Source organism: Podarcis erhardii (genome assembly GCF_964252035.2).
Source record: "Podarcis erhardii genome assembly, chromosome: 2".
Classification (NCBI taxonomy): Eukaryota; Metazoa; Chordata; class Lepidosauria; order Squamata; family Lacertidae; genus Podarcis; species Podarcis erhardii.
Genome location: NC_138498.1, coordinates 114412369 through 114438112, shown reverse-complemented (window position 1 = coordinate 114438112; position 25744 = coordinate 114412369). Strand labels below are relative to the sequence as shown.

Genomic DNA, 25744 nt, shown 5'->3' with positions numbered 1-25744 from the left:
CACCTCACATCTTATTTTTCACTATTATACCGCTTTAAACAGGCTCCCCACCCCAAAAACCCCCCTGGAACTGTCATTTGTTAAGGGTGTTTGGAATTGTAGCACTCTGTGAGAGGTAAACAACAGTTTCCAGGATGCTCTGGGGGAAGCCATGACTGTTAAAGTCGCTTGAGCGAGAGATGGCATTTCCTGAGGTATCCCAGAATGCATCACCCAGGAATTGTCATGGGGCAGAGGGAGACACAGGCCCCACGTTACACCTTTTTGGAAGCGTCGGTGAAAGGAGAGGGGATATCTCCAGCGATCAGTGCCCGTATAATGATGTTGGTGTTGATGACGATGATTGATGCCAAAATCCAGCATCGCCTGAGCTTTGCGAGTGCAGCTTTCTCCTGACTGAAGTGCAGAGTGTTTGAGGACTGGGACATTTGCAGGGAAACCAAAATGCTTGTTTACAAAGTTATTCTACTACCAACCTTACTGTATGCCTGTGAAACATAGACCACTTATAAACGCCATCTCCAACTGCTCGAAAGATTCCATCAACGGTGTCTCCGAAAATTTGTACACATCACTTGGGAAGACAGGCGAACTAATACCAGTGTACTGGAAGAAGCAAAGATCACCAGTGTTGAAGCAATGATTCTTCAACATCAACTTCGTTGGACTGGTCATGTTGTTTGGATGCCTGATTACCATCTTCCGAACTTACCCGATAACCATCTATTCCGAACTTAAGAATGGAAAGTGAAATATTGGTGGAAAACAAAATCTTTAAAAATGTAGTATTGTTGTTGTTGTTGTTGTTTAGTCGTTTAGTCGTGTCCAACTCTTTGTGACCCTATGGACCAGAGCATGCCAGGCACTCCTGTCTTCCACTGCCTCCCGCAGTTTGGTCAAACTCATGCTGGTAGCTTCGAGAACACTGTCCAACCATCTCGTCCTCTGTCGTCCCTGGATAGCCTGGATAGCTCAGTTGATTAGAGCGTGGTGCTGATAATGTCCCCTTCTCCTTGTGCCCTCAGTCTTTCCCAACATCAGGGTGTTTTCCAGGGAGTCTTCTCTTCTCATGAGGTGGCCAAAGTATTGGAGCCTCGGCTTCAGGATGAAAGACTGGCCTGCGAGCGCTCTAATTGGAGAATAGCCTTGACGAAAGGTGTCATGGACTTCGAAGAACTCAGGGAGAAAGGGAGAAACAAGCTTTGAGGAAGGCATGTTTAGCAAACCCTCACCATGATTAACTCCCACTTGGAAACCTATGTCCCCACTGTGGAAGGACGTGTGGATCCAGAATTGGCCTCCACAGTCACTTATGGACATACCATTAAGACTGTGTTCATGGAAGACAATCTTACTCGGCTACAAGTGATCGCCAAAGAATAATAATAATATGATGATGGCATCTGTCTGTCTTGGGAGACAATTCAGCACTATCAAAATAGTGCTGTGCTGTTAAGAAAAAGAAAGGGTGAAGATGGGGGGCGGGAAGAGAAACACACTGGTAATTTCCTCCTCCCCGAGCAGAGAACAGAAGCGGACTCATAAAGTGCAGTTCACCACTAATCTCCCGCTGTGCTGAAAAGGGAAGCAACAAAATGGGCATATCCTGAAAGAGGAAACTTCTAATTCATGCTGAATAGGACTTAAATACTGAGTACACATCGTAGAAGACTCCTGGCTATGAAGAAGGGCTTTGCAGGAGAATGAAAGCTTGATACAGTGGTACCTCAGGTTACAAACTTAATTCGTTCTGGAGGTCCATTCTTAACCTGAAACTGTTCTTAACCTGAGGTACCACTTTAGCTAATGGGGCCTCCCGCTGCCGCCGCACGATTTCTGTTCTCATCTTGAGGTAAAGTTCTTAACCCGAGGTACTATTTCTGGGTTAGCGGAGTCTGTAACCTGAAGCGTCTGTAACCCGAGGTACCACTCTACAGTCATACCTCATGTTATGTCCGCTTCATGTTACATTCTTTCAGGTTACATCCCACAGCGACCCAGAAGTACCGGAAACGGTTACTTCCGGGTTTCGCCGCTCGCGCATGCGCAGAAGCGCAAAAAGGATGTTGCGCGCATGCGCAGAAGCGGTGCATTTCAACCTGCGTGTGCGCAGACGCGCCACTACGGGTTGCGTTCTTTTCATGTTTCGAACGGGCCTCCGGAACGGATCCCGTTCACAACCAGAGGTACCACTGTATTAAGTATTGCGTGGAACAGCAGTTTTAATTCTGCTTCCTGGTAATTGCAAAAGGATAATTGACACTAAAGTGGACTCTGCCTGCTCTGGCATTATTTTGGATTCTGGGCCTCGACAGCCTTGTTCCATGTGCTCTGTCCTTGTCCTTCCTCCTTTGCAGAGATAAGCTGCCCTCCGCAGAGGTCCTTTGAAAATGGCTCCTTTGGCCCACGGCGAAGCTTGTATCCTGTGGGTGCCATCCTCAGCTTTGAGTGTTCGGATGGATACCAGCTCCTGGGTTCCTCCAGGCGGCACTGCCTGCCCAATGGACGCTGGAACGGGACTTCTCCAGTTTGTGAGGACGGAGGTATATCCTTAAATACTCCTCTCCCACCTCGACCCCCCACACACATATACATGTACCATGCACACACCTTCTGCGCTAAATAGCCTAATTTATGCAAGTTGCAGAATTGAGCTTTGCACATATATATATGTGTGTGTGTGTGTGTGTGTGTGTGTGTATGCCTTGTTCATTTTGCGTCATTAGAGAACTGAATTAGTTCAGATGTTTGGGATTTTCTGTTTGCTTGGAATGCAGTGCCTTGGTTGCATATATGACTAGGAAAAAAATGAAATATGGTGTACACATTGATGACCAAATTCTTCATTTCTAGTTCAAAAATCTGGCCCGGCCCAGCCCATCCACACAGTGGCGTAGCGTGGGGGGTGCAGGGGGGGCCGGCAGCACCGGGCGCAACATCTGGGGGTTAGGGTTAGGGGGCGCAAATCCACGGGTTAGGGGGCGCAAATCCACGGGTTAGGGGGCGCAAATTACTTGCCTTGCCCCGGGTGCTGACAACCCACGCTACGCCACTGCATCCACATGTTTTTGAGAGGTGCATAGGGAAGTTGCAAAGAACATTTCTCACAAGATGTGTACTCCCTACTAGATGTGTTTAGGATGACAACACTAGGGTCAAACTACATGTTATGTTTTTCACACCATTTGCCCTTGAGTACAATATATTTCTTGGACAAAAATCCAGTGACCCAGTTGGGAAGCCTAGCATGAATACAGGTGGGCTTTAACCCTTTGCCCTTTGCTATAGTCTCAATCCACACTGCCTCCCTCCGCCTTCTATTTGTATGGAGGGGGGCTCCTCTTGGAGCAAATGGACAATTCCCACCCCCACCCCCAATGTGCAAATAGCCAGCATGGGGTCTCTCTCTGGATTGGGACCACAGTGGGTTAAAAAACCCTTTCTCTTACACAATAGGTAAAGGGACCCCTGACCATAAGGTCCAGTCATGACCGACTTTGGGGTTGCGGCGCTCATCTCGCTTTATTGGCAGAGGGAGCCGGCGTACAGCTTCCGGGTCATGGGGCCAGCATGACTAAGCCGCTTCTGGCGAACCAGAGCAGCGCACAGAAACGGCGTTTACCTTCCCCCTATTTATCTATTTGCACTTTGATGTGCTTTCAAACTGCTAGGTTGGCAGGAGCAGGGACCGAGCAATGGGAGCTCACCCCGTCATGGGGATTCGAACCGCCGACCTTCTGATCAGCAAGTCCTAGGCTCTGTGGTTTAGCCCACAGCAACACCTGCGCCCTACACAATGCTCCCCTGTAATAATTTGAGGGCAAATGGTATGACTAACATAACAGGTAGTTTGGCTCATAGTTGGTTTTGGGCCATGGAATTTGCTGCAATATGCAGTTGGAGATGTGCTTTGCTTGTGGTGGTGCTTGCCATATGATATATAACTCCACATATCCTGCATTTCTGCCCTCATTTATGCACGTCCTCTCTGCAGCGGGGCACTGCCCAAGCGTTGCCATCCCGCCAGGGGCAATTGCTACAGGGGGACGCAACCGTCTTGGCGACCGGGTCTCCTTCCAGTGTCAGAGTGGCCTGGACTTGGTGGGGTCTCCCCAGCGGGTCTGCACTCCAGAGGGTGAATGGTCAGGAGCTGAGCCAAGTTGTAGAGGTAAGCATCACAAACACAAACATACACACACACACACACACACACACCAACCATCTTCTGTCTCCCCGGGCTTCCTGTATCCTTTTTCTCTTGCTGTTCTCTCATATGTCCCTTCCTTTAATCTTTTTGTTTTGTTTTGTTTTGTTTTGTTTTGCTTTAAATATATTTATTAGGCTTTTATAGAAGAAAAAAGACATAACAACCAAAAAAGGAAAGAAAAACAAAACATAATCAAAAATACACATAAAACAGATCAGAAAAACAAAATACAAGAAAAATAAAATTCCACCCAACAAAAGGAAAAATAAAAACTCCAGCTTTTAAATTCATACTTAATTAACTTTCTTTCTTGACTTCCTCACGCCTCCCTTTTTTGTATTCCTCTTTACCCAATCAGATACAGCAAATCCTTACCCTCTTTATCCTTACATTTTCTTACATTATCTTAATCTATTTTCATCTTATCTTATAGCAGGCCTTAAAACTTAAAATTTAAATCTTATTTCTATCAACTTCTCATAGCCATATCATTAACCTAATTAATAATCTTTTTTGTTTTGTTTTGTTTTGTTAAACCTTTAATGCTACCCAGTTTTTGGAATTTCCTTCTTCCGGATATTCCCTCTGAAGTGTAGGTGGGATCCCATGAGGCAAGACACAGCGATAACTGAAAGAACCTTTCTTGAACTACATAGCTGGATAACTGGTGCAATGCAACTGCTTATATACATTTCTGAAAGCCAGGGCCACTCCCAACGTGATTGGCTGTCTAAACTTCCAAGCTGCGAATCATGACTCAGAGTTTAAGGGCCAATGGCAGAGGCCCAAATCCTGAAATGTTTTGTGATTGGATATCATGTATCGAATCAGAACACAGGAGCTCAGAATCCTTAGTCCAGACAAACACAGACCACTGAAAATGTAACAGCCTCTACTTCACCTTCCGCAGGGGGAGCCACAGGGGAACTGCAGAAAGAATGTGGTTGGTCAAGGGAGCTGTGGACTCGGAAAGGTTGAAAGCCACCCGTCTAATCCATTATAATGTGATTTCCTGTGCACAGCAGGGCAGGGTCTGTCTATGCTCTTTCTATATCACTTACACCCCACACCCCTTTTGCAGAACAAGTCTCGACACCTTTGCTGTCTTGTCTCACGGTGACAGAAAGCACCCCCAAACCCTTTTCTCTTTCCTTACAGCTCCCTATTCTTACGATAGGGCTGAAGATGTCAGAGCTGAATTTGGAGCCTCGTTTACTGAAATTTTGAGCGACGTGTCATCTTCTGGTCCTGACCCGTCTGAGACCACTGCAGGCGAGTCTGAGCCCCGATGTAGTTTCTGTAGGCCAAGCTGGGACTCGGAGCAGAGACAGAGAGTCACATATTATTTTAAAGGGGTGCTTTCCGTGGGGTTACAGTGGTACCTCAGGTTACATACGCTTCAGGTTACATACGCTTCAGGTTACAGACTCTGCTAACCCAGAAATAGTACCTCAGGTAAAGAACTTTGCTTCAGGATGAGAACAGAAATCGTGCTCCGGCGGCAGCAGGAGGCCCCATTAGCTAAAGTGGTGCTTCAGGTTAAGAACAGTTTCAGGTTAAGAACAGATCTCCAGAACGAATTAAGTATTTAACCCGAGGTATCACTGTATTTCCATCAGCCTTCTCAATCCTTCTTGGCTACTTTGTTAAGAATTGCAAGCTTTGTGGATTAGGGGAAAGCTGTGGACATAGTGTAACTTGATTTCAGTATGGCTTTTGACGAAGTTCCCCACGATATTCTCCCCATGATATACTTTGGTGTGAAACAGGTAGGAAGCCGTGTTGGTCTGATGGAGTAGAAATAAATAAAATTAAAATTAAAAAATTGTCCAGTGGCACCTTAGAGACCAACTAAGTTTGTTCTTGGTATTAGCTTTCGTGTGCATGCTACTGGACAATTTTTTTTATTTTTTAAAAATACAGGTGAAACTCGGAAAATTAGAATATCATGGAGTTAATGAAGCACAGTGGACCAACACCCGCTGATGACGTGGCTCCCCAAATCTCTTTTCTGATGAGAGCAGCTTTTGCATCTCATTTGAAAACCAAGGAGTCTGGAGGAAGAATGGGGAGGCACACAATGCCAAATGGTTGAAATCCAGTGTGAAGTTTCCACAGTCTGTGTTGATTTGGGGAGCCATGTCAATCAGCTGGTGTTGGTCCACTGTGCTTCATTAAGTCCAGGGTCAATGCAGCCGTCTACCAGGAGATTTTGGAGCACTTCATGCTTCCTTCCGCAGACGAGCTTTATGGGGATGCTGACTTCATTTTCCAGCAGGACTTTGGCACCTGCCCACACTGCCAAAAGTACCAAAACCTGGTTCAATGCCCATGGGATTACTGTGCTTGATTGGCCAGCAAACTTGCCTGACCTGAACCCCATAGAGAATCTATGGGGCATTGCCAAGAGAAAGATGAGAGACATGAGCAATGCAGAAGAGCTGAAGGCTGCTATTGAAGCATCCTGGTCTTCCATAACACCTCAGCAGTGCCACAGGCTGATAGCATTCATGGCACGCAGCATTGAGGCAGTAATTGATGCAAAAGGGGCCCAAACCAAGTACTGAGTACATGTGCATGCTTCTACTTCTCAGAGGTCCAATATTGGTCTATTTGCAGTCCTTGTTTTGCTGATTTCATTTAATATTCTAATTTTCTGAGAATGTTAATTTGGGGGTTTTCATCAGCTATACGCCATGATCATCACAATCATAACAAATAAAGGCTTGACATACCTCGCTTTGCATGTCATGAGTCTATCTCATATATTAGTTTCACCTTTTAAGTTGAATTACTGAAATAAATGAACTTTTCCATGATATTCTAATTTTCCGAGTTTCACCTGTATATTTTTGGTGTGAAACGTCGCCACTATGCTGATGACACGCAGCTGCATTCCTCCATTTCATCCAAGTCAGGCGAAGTTGTGCAGGTCTGATTTGTGCAATTGTACTCCAGCTGGCTTTATTTTTAGCGGAAAGCAAGCTAGAAACCTTCCGAATAAAAGAAACGTAGCATCATTTTATGGCGAGCCTCTGCATGCGTTTGGGGTTCATTTTTGCCATGAGAGGCATCATCAGGGCTTCATTTGAATTTACGCCAGGCACATTACCCCCAAACTTACTTTCAGGGCCAAACTGCACATCCTACTACATGCATCTTTGCATTCTTACAGCTGTGTGTGTTTTAAAATACCAGCCATGGGAGCTCCAGATTCGGATCAAAACTACAGCTTGGAAAGAAGAGTAAACTCCCCTCCGCCAGGGCCATGGACCCCGTCTGGATAAGCGGGTCATAGCTGTCAACCGTCCCTTATTTGGTGGGAAAGTCCCTTATCCCAGCGCCGTGTCCTGCTGCTGTCCCTTACTGATGATGTCCCTTAAATTTCCCGGGTTTCAAAGGAAGCAGCTCCTCTCCCTCCCTCCCTGCCGGCCAGGGAGGAGGGAGGCTCCAACGGTGTTGCTTGGCTGCGTTGCTCATCCAATAAGGAGTCTAAGAATGACTGGGGGGTGGAGCTTGCATGCCTTTTGCCAATCAAGTCGGCCGCGTTGCCTGGGGACTCGCCTTTGCTCAGCGCTTCCCAGCAGAGATGTGACGGTGGTTTTCCTTGCTGCATCCCCTTTGCTGGGTTGCTGCGCTGTGGGAACCACTGCTTGATGCTTCATTTGGCTGCTGGCTGGGCTTTCTGCCTTTGGCTTGGAGGGGCTCAGAAGTTGAACATACCTGTGCTTCGAAAATCCCTTATTTTGGCTGCTGATCCCTTATTTTCGAGGCTGCAGTTCCCTTATTTTCAAATCTGTAAGTTGACAGCTATGAAGCGGGTTCTCGCAGCTGCTATTAAACGAAAACGAAAACCCACCAATGTGACGATGCATTTAAAGCATGTGTAGTTTGTCTCTCAGCTCTGGAATGTGTGAAATAATGTTGGCAGAGGGGGTGTTGTGTTTCTCATGTGAGAAGCTGCTTACAAACTGAATAAACATAACCAACTGATCTGCGGTGAGGGGTTCCAAAATTTTTGATGGTTTTGATGGTTTCTCTTTCCCCATACTAGCTCCTTCATTAGGACGACGGCTTATACTCTCCAAAGACAGCTTCCTATATGTCTACTTTCTTGTGGATGCATCTCACAGCGTAACTGAACCCAACTTCAACATCTCTAAGCAGTGTCTGGAGGTCATAATCACCAGGGTAGGTTTGTACGGATGCGACTTTGTACAGTGGTGCCTTGCAAGACGAAATTAATCCGTTCTGTGAGGCTCTTCGTATAGCAGTTTTTTCGTCTTGCGAAGCAAGCCCATTGACAGCTTAGCGGATTAGCGCTATTAGCGGTTTAGCGGCTTTTAGCGGATCAGCTGATAAGCGGCTTATCAGTGGATCAGCTGATAAGCGGCTTAGGGCTTAGGAAAAGGGGGGGGAGGGGGAAAAAACCCGCAGGAACTCGCAAGACATTTCGTCTTGCGAAGCAAGCCCATAGGGAAATTCGTTTTGCGAAGCGCCTCCAAAACGGAAAACCCTTTCGTCTAGCGGGTTTTCCGTTTTGCAAGGCGTTCGTCTTGCGGGGCACCACTGTACTTAAAAAAAAAAAGTTTTCAATTACAGTACAATAACCCAATATTAGCCTCATTATATCAATGCCAAATACAGTTCCCAATATCAATCGTTCAAATACCAAATTACATAATTTAGGTGGCCCCTCGCATGCTAGAATTGATGGTTTGATTATTTACTTTATTTCTGCATTCCAAAATCTTATTAATTTCAGTTACATTCCAGTCATAATAGTGATCCCTTATACAACAGCTGCAATATTTATAACTTTTATTCGTACTGACTCATTTAATGATTTGTTTGTCTGCAAGTGAAGATCTCATACATCCTTGTTCCTCCTGTGTGTGATATTTATTCTGTCCATGTTGTTTTTTCCTGTCCTTGAAAAATATTATGTCTGTCTTTACCGGTTGTTGCTGCTATCCGTCATGCCTTGCGCGGAGCTGATATCCTGATGTTATTCCAAAGGTTTCTCCCTCAGTCCTGTGCTTCTTTGCTTTTGCAACTTTTAATGATAGGTGCAAAAGTGTTGACTTTGTACTTTTAGGTCCGTTTGTTAGTACAATGTTGATTTCTAGTTCCCCTCGAGCCCATTTATGCTGGGTGTGCATGTAATGTACAAATATAATAATAATAATAATAATAATAATAATAATAATAATAATAATAATAATAGATTACATTATCCCGTCAGAGCCTGCCTACTTCTTAATCTAATCTTCAGAGGCCTTGTAGGCCAAGCCCAAGCCAGAATTGGGCAAATCTGTCTGTTTCAATTTCTCTCGGTTTCTATTCCCCTCCACCCTGGTTTTAATTTCAGTTTTCCATATCAGTTTGTGGCATGTTAGTCGTCGTGAAAAAGTTGCCAGCGTTTTAGCGCCATGTCCTCCTAAACTTCACCTTTTTGCAACACAATTTCCCCCCGACGTCATTTTCACCGACAACACACATTTTCCTCCATACGTACATACATTTTAAAATTCCTATCACATCGTCATTTAGTTGAAGAAAGGGCCTTCTCTGTTGCCACATCCAGACTTTGGATCTCATATACCTGGGAAGGTTGGCCTTGCCCTGCTTTGCTGACATTTTTCTGCAGCGTTAAGAACTTCCTACTTAAAATGCCCCTTGGGAATTTAGCAACTCTGCCTGCCCCTTTTTAATCACCGTCTACTACCCTTATGTGCAATCCTTCTATTTTCCCTTCTATCTAGCTTTTATTAATATTGGGGGGGGGAGGGGTTTGTTTTGTTTTTTACTGCTGTTTGTTTTTACTCTGGTGCCTCTTATCTTGGGTTGTTTTTGCCTTTTTTTTAACTGCTGTTTGCTTTTAAACTGCTTTACTGCTAGTTTCGATTCTGCGCCTCTTTTTATATATAGTTCCGTTTACACAGCGTTGCGTTTTACTGGGTTTTTTGTAAGCTGCCTTGAACTATGAGGGCAAGGCAGGGGTATATAATTTTTTTAAAAATAAATATTATCCAGTTCATTAAGAGTCTTCCTTCAAGGCACTCTGGGTAACTAAGCTATGGGTGGAGTTGGGGAATGATAATCCTGTCATAACTACAATTTGTAGGACTTCCTTGAGAGGAAACTACAGCAGTCACGTAACCATGCCTTTATTTAAATTTTTATAAATATATAAATGTACCCTGAGGTCCTCCGCCAAGGGTCTTCTGCTGGTTCCCTCATTGCGAGAAGCAAAGTTACAGGGAACCAGGCAGAAGGCCTTCTTGGTGGTGGCGCCCGCCCTGTGGAACACCCTCCCATCAGATGTCAAGGAGAGCAAAAACTATATAACTTTTCAAAGACATCTGCAGGCAGCCCTGTATCGGGAAGTTTTTAATGTTTGATGTTCTACCAAGTTTTATATATGCTGCAAGCCAGCCAGATGGGCGGAGTATAATTAATAAAATTATCATCATCATCATCATTATTATTACATTTATGCCATCTTTTCCTCCAAGGAGCTCAAGGCCTCAACCCCATTCTAGTTCGACACGCTAACCGCTACACCAGACCAGAAATGGTGGATTTTTCTCCAGAAGACAAATAAAAAGATTCTCCCTGAAAGAAAATGAATATATATTATCAGTCACTGAAATACACTTTTGGTGGTAATTTAAGTTGTTTCAAGCTGTTTTTAATATTGTGTTTTCATTCTTGTAACTCACCCTTGGACCTTAGGCTGAAGGCCGTGATAAAAATAATAATCATATGAACCCATCGAATCACATTTTTACCTCCTCTGCCCCTCTTTCTCCTTCTTCCTCTGTTTTCCTGTTTCTTCTTTCTTTCCTCCCCTTCCCAGATTGCCAGCTTTGATGTTCCCATCAGGTTCTCTGTCATCTCTTACGCCAGCCGGCCCAAGACCATCGTCGACATCCAGGATGATATAGCTGAAGATACAGAAATCGTTATTGAGAAGATTCAAAATGAGATGAACTACAAAGGTGCTGAGAGGGATTCCCATCCACCCGTTTTTGAGCAGCTGCGTGTTCAAAATGTATTTTCTGAAACTCGGGGCCCAGCAAATGTGTCAGGTTTTTTTCGTGGTGGTGAAAATGTGTCTGCAAGGCACATGTGACTCAGGGCCGTCTTTAGTGTATGAGGCACCGGGGTGCAAAGATCTGCCCAGCGCTCCCAAATGTTCATCTTGCCGCTGCCTTCTCACGAGTAGTAATAAATGCCAAGGGAAGCCTGGGGGTGTGGGGTGAGGGAGGCTTGGGAAGGAAGCTGCACGCCAGCCAGCCATATACAGTGGTACCTCGGGTTACAGACGCTTCAGGTTACAGACTCTGCTAACCCAGAAATATTACCTCGGGTTAAGAACTTTGCTTCAGGATGAGAACAGAAATCGTGCGGCGGCAGCGGAAGGCCCCATTAGCTAAAGTGGTGCTTCAGGTTAAGAACAGTTTCAGGTTAAGAACGGACCTCCAGAATGAATTAAGTTCTTAACCCGAGGTACCACTGGTGGCGCTTTGGGTTAAACCACAGAGCCTCGGACTTGCCGATCAGAAGGTCGGTGGTTGGCGGTTCGAATCTCCGCGACGGGGTGAGCTCCCGTTGCTCGGTCCCAGCTCCTGCCCACTAGCAGTTTGAAAGCATATCAAAAGTGCAAGTAGATAAATAGGTACCGCTCCGGCGGGAAGGTAAACGGCCTTTCCGTGTGCTGCTCTGGTTTGCCAGAAGCGGCTTAGTCATGCTGGCCACATGACCCAGAAGCTGTACGCCGGCTCCCTCGGCCAATAAAGCGAGATGAGCGCCGCAACCCCAGAGTCGGTCACGACTGGACCAAATGGTCAGGGGTCCCTTTACCTTTACCATAGCACTATAGTTGGCGGGGCGCAGGTTCCATCCTAAGCCTCTGCAGGGATCGCTCTTATTCCGCGAAAGTTTAGGAGGCAAGCTTCGCGCCCGCCAGCCATATGGTTGGCGAGGCGCAGCTGGCAGGCATGCAGGGAAAGGGGAGGTCACCAGCAAAGCCGCGCAGCTCCCCCACTTGCTGGGGCGCCCCTGAGAAGCCAGCGCCCTGGCGCAGCGCATCACTAAGCCCTATGGGAAAGACGGCTCTGATGTGACTAGTGCCTAAATTTTGGGATTTCCCCCCCCCTCACCTTGCTGTTGTTTCAGCTCCTTTGATTTGCTCCTGCTGTTTCAACATCTTACATTTATTTTACGTTTCAGTGCACTGCCCACCCTTTCAGCTTTGTAAGGCATCCTGAGTTTTGAAAGAGGTGTAGAACAAATTAAAAACCAATGCCAATGCCATCCTGAGAGCCAGTGTGGTGTAGTGATTAAGAGCGGTAGTCTCGTAATCTGGTGAACCGGGTTCGATTCCCTGCTCCTCCACATGCAGCTGCTGGGTGACCTTGGGCCAGTCACACTTCTCTGAAGTCTCTCAGCCCCACTCACCTCACAGAGTGTTTGTTGTGGGGAAGGAAGGGAAAGGAGAATGTTAGCCGCTTTGAGACTCCTTCGGGTAGTGATAAAGCAGGATATCAAATCCAAACTCTTCCTCTTCTTCTTCATCCTCTTGCAGACCACGGCAACGCAACAGGAACCAACATTCAAGATGCCCTCGACTCTGTCTACCAGATGATGATTAATGAGAAGGAGTTTACCAAAGTGCCGTGGGACAAAATCCGTCACGCCATCATCCTGTTCACAGACGGTGAGGAGAAATGGGGAGATACCTTCTCCCTCCCTCCCCATAATAGGAGGAAGGTTGCAGAGAAGCCAGAGATTTCAGTCCCTCTGCCTACCATGAGACTAGGGCCCTTCAGGATTTAACCTCCTTCCGTTGGGCCCGTAAGACAGCTAGTCCGCCTGGCCTTTAATTTGAATTCAGCCTGATCTTTTATTTCCCTTCCCTTCCCTCCCCCTCCCCTTTTATGAAGATCACACGCTCTGAGACCCCACAGCTAATTCTCCCCTGACCTCCTTGCTGCCCCAAGTAGGACTAATTCAGCCAGCTAGCCCTGTGATTATCTAATGCTTATTAGATGGATCTCCCCTAAATTGATTTCTGAACTTTGAATTTTATTGTTATTCATGTTTTTATACTGTATTTTATGCTGCTTTTACAATTAAGTGTTTTAAATTTGTTGTTAGCCGCCCTGAGCCCGGTTTTTGAATTGGGAAGGGCGGGGTATAAATAATAATTATTATTATTATTATTTCCTGTGAACTACTAGGTGATCATTGTGGCCCCAAGTAGAGACTAGGAAGAGACTGGATTCGGTTCACATTTAAAGATGGATCTACCCAATATGCAAATTTCTGAAACAATATGCAAACTGCGACACAGCCATTTTGTGGTTCTGCAGCCGAGTAACTTGCACACAGATGCATATACATGGGTGAAGTGTCATCTGTGTGCATGAACTGCAGAAAATGACCGTCCAAAAATGCATTCTGTGAGGGGAAATGTCTCCGCAAAAACTTGCATATTTGGCAAAACCTCACACAACAATTGGGAGAAATTCTCACTGAAATGGTGACAGGTTTTCGCAAGGACTATAAAATGGCCACTTGGTGCGGAAATGTCGAGAACTGAAGTTAAGACTGGGGGGGGGGGGGAATGAGAAACGGAGAGAAATCTCAGTGCACAGAGTCACCCTTTCCTCCTATGACAGCTATGACCCTTCCCCTTAACCTTCCCCTTTCTTTTAATTTTATTTCTTTATTTACCCCCTCTTTTTTCTGCAAGGAGCTCCAGGTGGTGTTCATGGCTCACCCCTCCTCACTGAATCCCCACAACACTCCTGCAAAGTAGACTAGGCTGAGAGGCTGTGACTGACTCCCAAGGCAGGGGCAAACGAAGGCTAACCGACACCCGGGGTGGGGCAAACCGCCGGCTGCGCACACGCTGTGCCGCTACATAGGGCGCATGTGTGTCGTCGCTATGTACAGTGCATGCGTGCGACACCACGCATGCACTGTACATAGCGGTTTGCTGCCGGCACTGCCCAAGCGCCGTATGGACGTTGGCGGGATCCTCTGCTCATGGCTGCGGCTGCGAATGGAGGATTCTCCACATGTGGCTGCGACAGCGTAATGGCCGTTCGTGCCGCCGCACCCGGGGTGAACCACGCTCCCCCCCAGACATGGCACCCGGGGTAAACCGCCCCCCCTCTTCTCCTTGCGACGCCACTGTCCCAAGGTCACCCAGTAAGCTTCATTGGCCAAGCGGGGATTTGAATCCTGCTCTCCCAGTTCCTAGTCTGACACACCACACTGGCTTTCTTTCTGCATTTATTTAGAATGTACAGCTTCAGCCAGTGCCATAGCTGGCAACCTTCCCTTTATTTGCCGGAAATTCCCTTATTCCAACGCCGTTTCCCACTGCTTCCCGCTGCTATCCCGGATTGTTAGACTGTAGACTGTCCCCGGAACAAGTGAGGCTGCTGATCCCTTATTTTCAAATTTGAAAGTTGACAGCTATGGACAGTGAACACTGGAGCCTTTTAATGATTTCTCGTCCAGCGTGTAATGTGGGAATCGCTGCCTGATTTTGTTTGTGTGGTTTTGTTTGTCCTCTTAGGGAAGTCCAATATGGGAGGTTCCCCCACCAAGGCCGTGCGCAGCATAGAAGACTTTTTGAACGTGAGGTCAAACAGGAAAGACTACCTGGGTAAGTCACATAAACCTACAGTACTTCATTTGAGTGGTGGTTAAAAGGAGGGTGCCCGGTCCACCTGAGGAGATACGACCTCGGCAGGCTGAAGCTCTTTTCCAGAACCCAAATGTCACGATGACAACGATGCTCCCTTTCCAATCAGTGCCTATCCGAGAGCCAGTGTGGTGTAGTGGTTAAGAGCGGTGGACTTGTAATCTGGGGAACCGGGTTCGCGTCTCCGCTCCTCCACATGCAGCTGCTGGGCGACCTTGGGCCAGTCACACTTCTCTGAAGTCTCTCAGCCCCACTCACCTCACAGAGTGTTTGTTGTGGGGGAGGAAGGGAAAGGAGAATGTTAGCCGCTTTGGGACTCCTTAAAGGGAGTGAAAGGTGGGATATCAAATCCAAACTCTTCTTCTTCTCTTCTACTGCCTGCTCAAATTCCAAAACCTTTTATTCCACAAGGGTTCTGGTTTAAGTTGCATGCACACCATCCATTTAAAGCACGTTTCACCCCACACTAGAAAGCTGGGAACTTAAGTTTGCTCCACACAAATGCTTTCTGAGAGTAAGAGCTTTCCAGCAGTGGAACAAGACACCCATGAGAGGTTGTGGAGTCTCTTTCCCTGGAGGTTTTAAGCTGAGGTTGGAGGCCCATCTGTCAGGGGTTGGACTAGATGACCCTTGGGTCCCTTCCAGCTCTATGATTCTATTATTCCATCGCAGAGCTGTAGTTTCCAGCACCCGTAACAAACTGCAGTTCCCCACATTTTTTGTGGTGTGTGTAGAAATGTGCTTTCAGTGTACGCTGTGTATGCAACCTCATTTTTGTCCTGGTTTTATTGCACTCTAGCCCCTGCAGATATGCACTGGAGAAGCAACACAGAACTAATCATAAAGCAGAATAAATCCACCACCAATACACTATTATGAATAATAATAATAATAATAATAATAATAATAATAATAATACTAAATTTTATTTATACCCCACCCTCCCCGGCCAGAGCTGGACTCAGGGTGGCTAACGCCAGTAAAATTACAGTAAAAACATAATGGGGGGGGGGAACCAATTTAAAATACAGGTTAAAATGTAATTTAAAATGCAACCTCATTTTAAAAGTAGTCCCTAGATCAAAACCATAAGGGGGGGAAACATAAGGGTCAGACTGAGTCCAAACCGAAGGCCAAGTGGAACAGCTCTGTCTTGCAGGCCCTGCGGAAAGATGTTAAGTCCCGCAGGGCCCTGGTCTTTTGTGACAGAGCATTCCACCAAGTTGGGGCCAGTACTGAAAAGGCCCTGGCCCTAGTTGAGACCAATCTAACCACCTTGTGACTCAGGACCTCCAAAATGTTGTCATTTGTGGACCTTAAGGTCCTCTGCGGGGCATACCAGGAAAGGCGGTCCCGTAGGTACGAGTGTCCTAGACCGCATAGGGCTTTAAAGGTCAAAACCAGCACCTTAAACCTGACCCTGTACTCCACTGGGAGCCAGTGCAGGATATTGTGTCAAGATACACCCACAGGAAAACACCCATCTTGGGTTGACAAACTTTCTACAGGCAACTCCCCATTTTCACGGGACTTGTGTTAGGGTCATTGCATGAGTCATTCCGCAATACGGTTTCCTAATACTTATGATGTCCAAGCTGTGAACCTTGGTGCTTATGCAGCTAACAGTAGGTTTTTCCATATTTTGAAGAGAGAGAGAAAAAAGAAGGCACTATGACAACTCTCATTTTAAACACCCCTCCTATATGACGGCTATAGAAGCTGTGATATATTGCTGAGGGGGGCGGGGAGGAGAAGAGAAGAGGAAAGCAAGTTTCCAACCACCAGTTACGTCTATGTCTCCTCCAGAAAGTATAGCCAGAGACATTTTGGCAAATTTTAAAAAATCTACCCAGGCAGAAATTCTAACCCCTGAAAAAGAGGAGATGTCCCAGAAAAAAGAGGACACATGGCCACCCTAGTAACAGGGGTCATGGGGAGGGAGTCCCAGCCTAGAACATGCTCAGTGACCCCCAAAGGCTGACTTGCTGGGGGTTGGGGTTGGGTGTATGTGATGAATGGAAGTGGCTTGAATCCTGCACTGCAGTACTTCACACTTGCACCATTTTGTTCTAAGTCCGGCTTGTAAATGCTAATGTCAGAAGCGATGAATGATCCTGAAATAAAAAAATTAAGGTCTTATATATATATAATAAATGTTCATAAAATGTACCAACCAAGCACATACATAGATATGTGGACTACATGTCTGGAGCAGCACAGGAAGACCGCCCTGAAACCATTTTGACTCCCAAACTGACCAAATGTTTTCTCTGCAAGGAGGGAGGGGTGAGGGAACCTTCCCATTGTCTCAGGAATTGGGAAATCACCATCTCAAAGGAATGGGCAGACTACCAGGAAAGGCAATCAGATAAGGCATTATCAGATAACCTGGCAGACAGGAAAAACAACAACATTCAAATTTCTGTTGTAGACCGCCTATTCTGTGATGTACGTATGATGTTTGTGGGGGGTGGTCTTGGGCTACACCCCTTCTGTGATTTATGTATGATGTATGGAGGAGTGGTCTTGAGCTCCAGGGCAGGGAATTTAAAATGTCTATATAAGAAGAGGCACACCTTTGTTCTGGGTCCTCCTCCTTTCCTGCGTGTGAGGGGAGCACCCTGTTGCAACAGTTCAATAAAGATCAGGCTTACTAGCTGCTTTGCTTCTCAATATTCTCTGGTTGGCCTCTGTTATTTTCTCCTACCGATGGAGAACCTACAAAGGACTCTATAAGGGCTCTTGTGTCCCCCATAAGGGAATAAAGGCAGATTTTTATTTATTACAAACCAAAAACAAAGGTGCCCCAATTCTCTACAAGTACACATTCTCCACATTCTCCTCGTAAAAGAATGTGCTTGGCTAGGCATCTTCCTGTGTACTATGCATCGCTCACGGAATCCTTACATATTTTTGAGGAGAAGTTGGGGTGCCAACTGATGGAGGCTGAGCCCTTTGGGCCCCCCAATATTTTGGAGAGGGGGCCGGATCCTCCTATTGTCCCCAAAAATCAGGAGGTGGAGGTGGCTGAGTGCAGAGACAAGCGCAGTGTGGCTGCAGTGACCACCTCCTTTTCCTCCTCCTACCGCTGATGGGAAGCAAGGTCAAAACCAGGGGTAGGCAAACTAAGGCCCGGGGGCCGGATGCAGCCCAATCGCCTTCTCAATCTGGCCCGCGGACGGTCCAGGAATCACTGTGTTTTTACATGAGTAGAATGTGTCCTTTTACCGTGGTACCTCTGGTTACAAACTTAATTCGTTCCGGAGGTCCATTCTTAACCTGAAACCGTTCTTAACCTTAAGCACCACTTTAGCTAATGGGACCTCCCGCTGCTGCGCCACCACTGCACGGTTTCTGTTCTTATCCTGAAGCAAAGTTCTTAACCCAAGCTACTATTTCTGGGTTAACGGAGTCTGTAACCCGAAGTGTTTGTAACCTGAGGTGTTTGTAACCCGAGGTCCCACTGTATTTAAAATGCATCTCTGGGTTATTTGTGGGCCCTGCCTGGTGTTTTTACATGAGTAGAATGTGTGCTTTTATTTAAAATGCATCTCTGGGTTATTTGTGGGGCATAGGAATTTGTCCCCCCCCCCAAAAAAAAATATAGTCTGGCCCACCACATGGTCTGAGGGACGGTGGACCAGCCCACAGCTAAAAAAGATTTCTGACCCCTGGTCAAAACAGCCCCCCACCCACCGGGCATTGAAAGAGAGCTGCTGCTGCGTTTGGCTCCACCCCAGCTCCTCCCGACATCACAAAAGTGATGTCACACGCACTGCACCGCAGGCAACATTGCCCCCCTTCCACAATCGCCCTCGCAAGCCGACGCTCCTGGGATATGTTGTTGAGCAGGGAGGAATCTGATGTGTGGTTTGGTTGGCATGCTTTCAGGAAAGCTTATCTGCCTGCGTCCTGATTAACTTCTGAGGAAACCCAGCTGTGTTTCCTGAGAACACAGTTTAGAAAGAGCCGGTAGAAGGTTCCTGGTTCTCTGGGATTCCCCTCAACAAGGAAGTTTGAGGGAAGGGAAATTAGGGCCGATGTCCAAGGGGCTTCACTCAGCAGAATGAGCTCAAGTATGTTGCACATGAAACCTTAATTATAAACATTATCATAAAGGCAGCAGAGAGCAGAAGACTGTTAAGTCCAGATGCCCAGGTTTAACAACACTTGGAAGGCCAGTTGGCACATTATAGTTGCAATTAACTTGCAAGGACAAGGATCTAGAGATCACGCTAAGGGTGGCCAAATTCTGTGCGACTGCCATAAAACTTAGGGAAGAAGCTGTACTACCAAAATGATTAAGGTTTTAAATGACCATTTTAGGTTATATTTTAGTGATCAAGATTTAATACTGTATATATTTTTAATTGCCACTATATCTGACTTGTCTCTGTTATACGGAACTGCAATTAAATGTATTCCTGTTGTGTTTTATGATTTTCTTGATATTGTAAGTGAGCCGGAACTGGTCTGTGACCGTAATAAAAATTCAATTCAATACTTATGAATCGCCTTCTGAACCACCACCTCAAGGCGTATTACAAATAAAATCACAGAATCATAGATTTGTAGAGTTGGAAGGGGACCCTGAAGATCATCCAGTCCAACCCCCCTGCAATGCAGGAATATGCAGCTGCCCCAACTGGGGATCGAACCTTGCAACCTTGGCATTCTCAGCACCACGCACTAACCAACTGAGCCATCATCTGCACTAATTAAAAACAGTTTAAAACACAAAAACAACTCGTGGCTGGTGGCATGAATTTTTGAGAGTTAAGCTCCACCGGTGATGGGATTTTGGACTTTGCTTCCGGGATGTCCAGCAATGCTTTCTGTCTCTTTTCCCTCTTTCATTCAGATATCTATGCATTTGGAGTTGGAACTGTGGACGTAGATTGGAGCGCCATGAATGAGATAGCGTCCAAAAAACCGGGCGAGAGGCACGCCTTCAAGTTGAATGACCTTAAGGAATTGAAGGCAGCCTTTGAAGATGTCCTGGGTGTGTATGTTCTCTGGCACTCAACAAAGACAGGGTCCAACCTTGGAAGCGAAACAGGGTCAGGCCTGGTTAATACTTAGATGGGAGACTGGGGATGCCGGCTGCTGCAGGCTTTAAACGCTAAACAAAGGTACGGCCATGGCAAGAGGAAGGGCAGAGTGAGGAAGCATGCTGTGAGCATGCCCAATGGTCAAACTTGTTTCCAAAGGCAACTGCAAACGCCAATCCTTACCTCCTGGGCCTCACTTCCTAGCTTCCACATCTAAAGAACCCGTTCTCCTCCTGGTATAAAACAATGGGACATCACCCATTGTAATCCAAAAGTGGCCAGCTTCTGTATTCTTCCAGTCAAGCCCAGTGTTGGCATGTGACAACCTTGAGCAACCAATGAGCAGGGGTTAAATCCTGCTCAGTTTGGCTGGATTCCATTCACACCCCTTCCTGGTGGAAGGACTTTGCCTGGAATTGCCTGCTAAAACGGAAGGGGGGGGGCTTTGTTTTAGCAGCACCTTGCCAGGTGCTTTGAAGTCCCGACTTCAGGATTTCAAAGCTCCTTGCAGCTGACTTCAGGTGATTGACAGGTGGCCGGCCTCATCCATCTACCAGATTTAATCCAGAAAGATTCACCCAACCCTGGTGTGGACATTACTGAACTAAATGGACCCGGTGTTGTTGCTTGGTTTAAGTAGTTTCTGTGGGAATGTTGTAGGTAGCAGGAGAGAATATATTGATTAAATATTATGTTTCCTAACTTACATTAGTGAGTTTATTCATACAGTAATTTCCGTCTTTACATAGCAGGAAGCTAGTTGCAGATTCATTAGAATCTCTTAAGTTCTATTATTCCTGGTAAGATCCCTCCTAAAATAATAAAGACACAACAGTCTTATTTTAAAAGTAATATGACGTTTACTCACATTCAGTTCACAGTTGGATCCCTGAAGGCAGACTTTAGCTTATAGTTACAGAGACAGTGTGGCTTACATCCTCGTAAGGATGGGCCCAGGTGCTGCTGACTGAGAGGCAGCAGTGCAGTCCATGAGGAGAAAAGGCATCGAAAGAGGAAGGTGGCTGCATGACTGGACCTTTTGTGGGGTCTGGAAGGGCCACGCCCACCTACCTGGTCACATGCAAAGGGAGGATGCTCCAGACCAGGTGTAACAGGAAGTTCAAGTGGCTGGACCAACGTTCCCCTGCATGGCCCCTCTAGGCAAACAGGAAATGTTGTATTTGACTGCTTATCCCAGTTTCCTATGCTATTATGAGAAAGTCTGAAAAAGCAGAGTAAGAAAATGAGGTGAGCATGTTGAAAACGACCGGGTTTTCTTTCCCCTTCCCATTCCAATGCTCTCAGATCCCAGAGATCTTCATGATATATGTGGCTTGGCGAACAACTCTGACAGCGCTAGCTGGGAGCAGAAGAACCCATGGCACGTGCTCCTCCAATACAACGTGAGTAGAGGCTGCTCTCTGTCCACACCCCCCCCCTTTATGATATTGTTAATCCCTCATTTTGGGAGTGCCTGACCTGGATGAAACCAACCTTATCCACTCTCCATTGTAGACACTGACAGAACCTTCTTGTCGGGGCGCCCTGATTTCAAAGACGTGGGTTTTAACGTCCGCTCACTGCTTCAGCAAATTCAACAACACAGCAGGATGGACCGTCATTCTGGAAAAAGGTGCAAAAGGAAAAACAGAACGAGTTTTTAACTCTGCGTTTCTGCTCTAGGGGAGCTCTGGAGACAGGGCCGGCCCTTCCATTAAAGGGCAGAGTGAGTGAGCCGCTTTGGGCAGCTGATTCGGGGGGGGGGGGAAATGCAATTGGCTGGCTGTGTAAGCCAAGGAAGACCCCCTTGGCTTGTACAGAAGAAATCAAAACTTAGCCTATGAGAGTATGATTGCTTTCGGCGTGCGAGGATAGCAAGCAGGTGCAGCTGCCCCTAAAGTATATACGTGTATGTGGTAAGAATTCGATTTTACTTTTATAATTAATTTTACAACATAAAAAAATTCTAAAAAACTTGAAAAGCAAACAGCTGATCATATACTGTATTTTTTGCTCTATAAGACTCACTTTTTCCCTCCTAAAAAGTAAGGGGAAATGTGTGTGCGTCCTATGGAGCGAATGCAGGCTGCGCAGCTATCCCAGAAGCCAGAACAGCAAGAGGGATCGCTGCTTTCACTGCGCAGCGATCCCTCCTGCTGTTCTGGCTTCTGGGATTCAGAATATTTTTTTTTTCTTGTTTTCCTCCTCCAAAAACTAGGTGCGTCTTGTGGTCTGGTGCATCTTATAGAGCAAAAAATACGGGTATATCTTATTTTGACTCCCTTCCCCTTCTTTCTGCGGTTCCTGGTTCTCATAATATCTTACTGCATTTCCAAATTAAACTAATTTATTATTTATCCCCTATGTTCCATATAGATTTTTTTTAACCACTGCATGTTTTTATATTCAGCCTGCTAACATATTAATTTGTTTACAATAATTTTGTACATACTCTACAAATGATTGGAAATCATTTCAAGAAATCATTTCTATAAATAATTTTAAGAAATCATTCTTTCTTAAAAACTCAATCACGTTGATTTCGTATTCTTCCGGTTAGTTTTGCCGGAATACCACAAGAATTCAAATTCGACACCACCTTGCCTGTTACCCAGGCGGGAAACCACCTTTTAAATAATCCACGGATCCAAGGAACCTATTTTCAAGTCCAGTATCCGGTTAGGGACCCAACGTTTATTTTCTGTTGCAAGAGGATAAAGCTCAGCTCGTGTGCCAGTTAAGAAGAGCAAAAGCGTATACAGTGGTACTTCGGGTTACATACGCTTCAGGTTACAGACTCCGCTAACCCAGAAATAGTACCTCAGGTTAAGAACTTTGCTTCAGGATGAGAACAGAAATCATGCTCCGGTTGCGCAGCGGCAGCAGGAGGCTCCATTAGCTAAAGAGGTGCTTCAGGTTAAGAACAGTTTCAGGTTAATAACGGACCTCCGGAATGAATTAAGTACTTAACCCGAGGTACCACTGTATAGCACACAAAGTTAGTCATGAAACATTCTTAAACATAAAGCACTCCCTTTTTGTCTGTCAAGAAAGTTCACAGGTCATTAGGTAGAAAACATGTATGGCATCTTCCTGCTGTCAACTCCCCCCCCCCCCGCCGCCCCATTACCTTGGGATTCCCACAAGTGCCTAGGTCATTTGACCATCTTTGGTCACAGGTGTCACATGTTGCCGTGGTAACCAAGCCTGTGATCAGAGTCGTTTCCATTCTCTCTCTGTCTCATTCCTTCACCTCTTCCATTTGTCCCTGAGCCTACAGGAAGTCTCAAAAAGAATTTGGGTTCACATTCCAATGTTAACCAAAACAAGCTTAGAAAAACATCAGCAGTGGCTGTTTGTACCACTTTCAGGGTTAGATAGGATTTCTTGTTTATGGCCTAGAGAGCACAGCAGTTGTAAGGTATAGTCACAGAGGAACTAGACATAAAACTACTCAGCGAAGCGTTCTATCTTTCTAACAGGTTAAACGCAATTCATATTTGAAACGTAATCAAATCAAAATGTACACCCTTCTGTCTCTGATTCTTACATCAGATAGACGACTGTCCTCATTCATGGTGCTTTAGGAATACAAGAGGATAGTTCTCAGTGGACTTTGAATCTAAAACTCAACAGAAGCAAAGAGGAAATAGTGGAGGAGGTAAACGGGGAAAGAATATGTGGTCGTTTCTGTTATGCATGCTCCAGCTGTGATCCTATACCCAGAAGAAAGTCCCATCGATTGCTCTGTTGGCAGCAAGGCGTGGTAACTAGACGACACGTCCAACTGATCTGGTCGAAGCTTGAACCACTTCAGGCCGATTCGAGACAGATCCAGATTGGATCAAGAAAGCTCTGGATTCAGTTCACATCAGGTCAAGAGCGATCCGGGGCTCAAAGTGCTCGCTGAGAAAGGCAGGCAGGCAGGCTTGTCTCCAATGTGCGGCGATGATTTATTGCAACACTCTATAAAGAAAACACAATAGCAAAGAGAGGCGGTGGGGATGGGAAACTGAGTTCGCTCATATTCAAATTCAAGGCTACGGAATCTCACCCAATACTCTCCAGCCACAGCGTTGGGGAAGAGGGGCGTGCTTTGGGGGTGAAGATAGACTCTGAAGATGTTTCACTCTTCTCTCCCTAGCTAGAGGAGGGACCAAATTGCGAATAAAGAGGCGGATTGACCACGAATTGTTCAACGTGAAAGCCAAGGTGGCTCAGGGGATCCAGGAATTCTACGACTATGATCTCTCCTTACTCGAACTGGAGAAACCCGTGCAGTTTGGCGGGAGGATCAGGTAATGTGCCATATCAGGGCAGATTCAGTCAGACGAAGGGCTCCGTTACTGATTGGAAACGAAGCAGTGTGACCACCCAAAAAACACTTCAGGCACAAACAGTATTAAAAGCAGGAATCAGAGTTGTAGGGGACCCCCAAAGGCCATCTGATTGTACCCTCTGCGGGATGATCAGTACTACAGCATTCTTGTTAGGCGGCCATCCAGCCTTTGCTTATGAACCTTCACCAAAGGAGGGAATATAGAAGGAAGAGATGCAGTTCTGTTGTCCTCTAAGATCACACCCACACCATAGATGTCAAGCGGTCTTTGTGCAGTTTTTACAGTCATGGAGAATTCTGGGCATTGTAGTTGGCGAAGGGTGCCGGGAATTGTAGCTCTGTGAGCTCAGCACCCTTAAGAAGCTACAGTTCCCAGGATAAAGCATAAGAGTGCTTTAAATGTATGCTGTGGATGCGGCCTAAGCCATGCTTAGGCTCTCAATCTTGTGGGGATCACAATCTCCATGAACCAGTATCGTAGCCTCCATTTAAAAAGCAAGAGTTTACACTGAGTGATCTCAGAACATAACCAGGATTACATTATTACAAGTTGATGCTCTTCTGGAAGATGATGATGATGATGATGATGATGATCATCATCATCATCATCGAATCATAGAATCATAGAGTTGGAAGAGACCACAAGGGCCATCGAGTCCAACCCCCTGCCAAGCAGGAAACACCATCAGAGCACTCCTGACATATGGTTGTCAAGCCTCTGCTTAAAGACCTCCAAAGAAGGAGACTCCACCACACTCCTTGGCAGCAAATTCCACTGTCGAACAGCTCTTACTGTCAGGAAGTTCTTCCTAATGTTTAGGTGGAATCTTTTTTCTTGTAGTTTGGAACCATTGCTCCGTGTCCGCTTCTCTGGAGCAGCAGAAAACAACCTTTCTCCCTCCTCTATGTGACATCCTTTTATATATTTGAACATGGCTATCATATCACCCCTTAACCTCCTCTTCTCCAGGCTAAACATGCCCAGCTCCCTTAGCCGTTCTTCATAAGGCATCGTTTCCGGCCTTTGACCATTTTGGTTGCCCTCCTCTGGACACGTTCCAGTTTGTCCGTGTCCTTCTTGAACTGTGGTGCCCAGAACTGGACACAGTACTCCAGGTGAGGTCTGACCAGAGCAGAATACAGTGGCACTATTACTTCCCTTGATCTAGATGCTATACTCCTATTGATGCAGCCCCGAATTGATTGGCTTTTTTAGCTGCCGCGTCACACTGTTGGCTCATGTCAAGTTTGTGGTCAACCAAGACTCCTAGATCCTTTTCACATGTACTGCTCTCAAGCCAGGTGTCACCCATCTTGTATTTGTGCCTCTCATTTTTTTTGCCCAAGTGCAATACTTTACATTTCTCCCTGTTAAAATTCATCTTGTTTGTTTTGGCCCAGTTCTCTAATCTGTCAAGGTC

At 46.0% G+C, this 25744-nt stretch overlaps 1 protein-coding gene across 1 annotated transcript in view; it reads left to right on the top strand.

Moving 5' to 3' along the window:
* The window catches only part of C2 (complement C2), a 43303-nt gene that overhangs the window by 3816 nt on the left and 13743 nt on the right, over window positions 1-25744 (top strand). Inside the window, exons 3-13 of the mRNA XM_081852506.1 lie at window positions 2358-2543; window positions 3995-4168; window positions 5366-5479; window positions 8262-8398; window positions 11070-11211; window positions 12801-12932; window positions 14805-14894; window positions 19795-19935; window positions 21290-21387; window positions 21500-21617; window positions 24129-24282. Of these exons, the coding sequence (XP_081708632.1) occupies window positions 2358-2543; window positions 3995-4168; window positions 5366-5479; window positions 8262-8398; window positions 11070-11211; window positions 12801-12932; window positions 14805-14894; window positions 19795-19935; window positions 21290-21387; window positions 21500-21617; window positions 24129-24282 (1486 nt within the window). The remainder of the gene's footprint in view (window positions 1-2357; window positions 2544-3994; window positions 4169-5365; window positions 5480-8261; window positions 8399-11069; window positions 11212-12800; window positions 12933-14804; window positions 14895-19794; window positions 19936-21289; window positions 21388-21499; window positions 21618-24128; window positions 24283-25744) is intronic.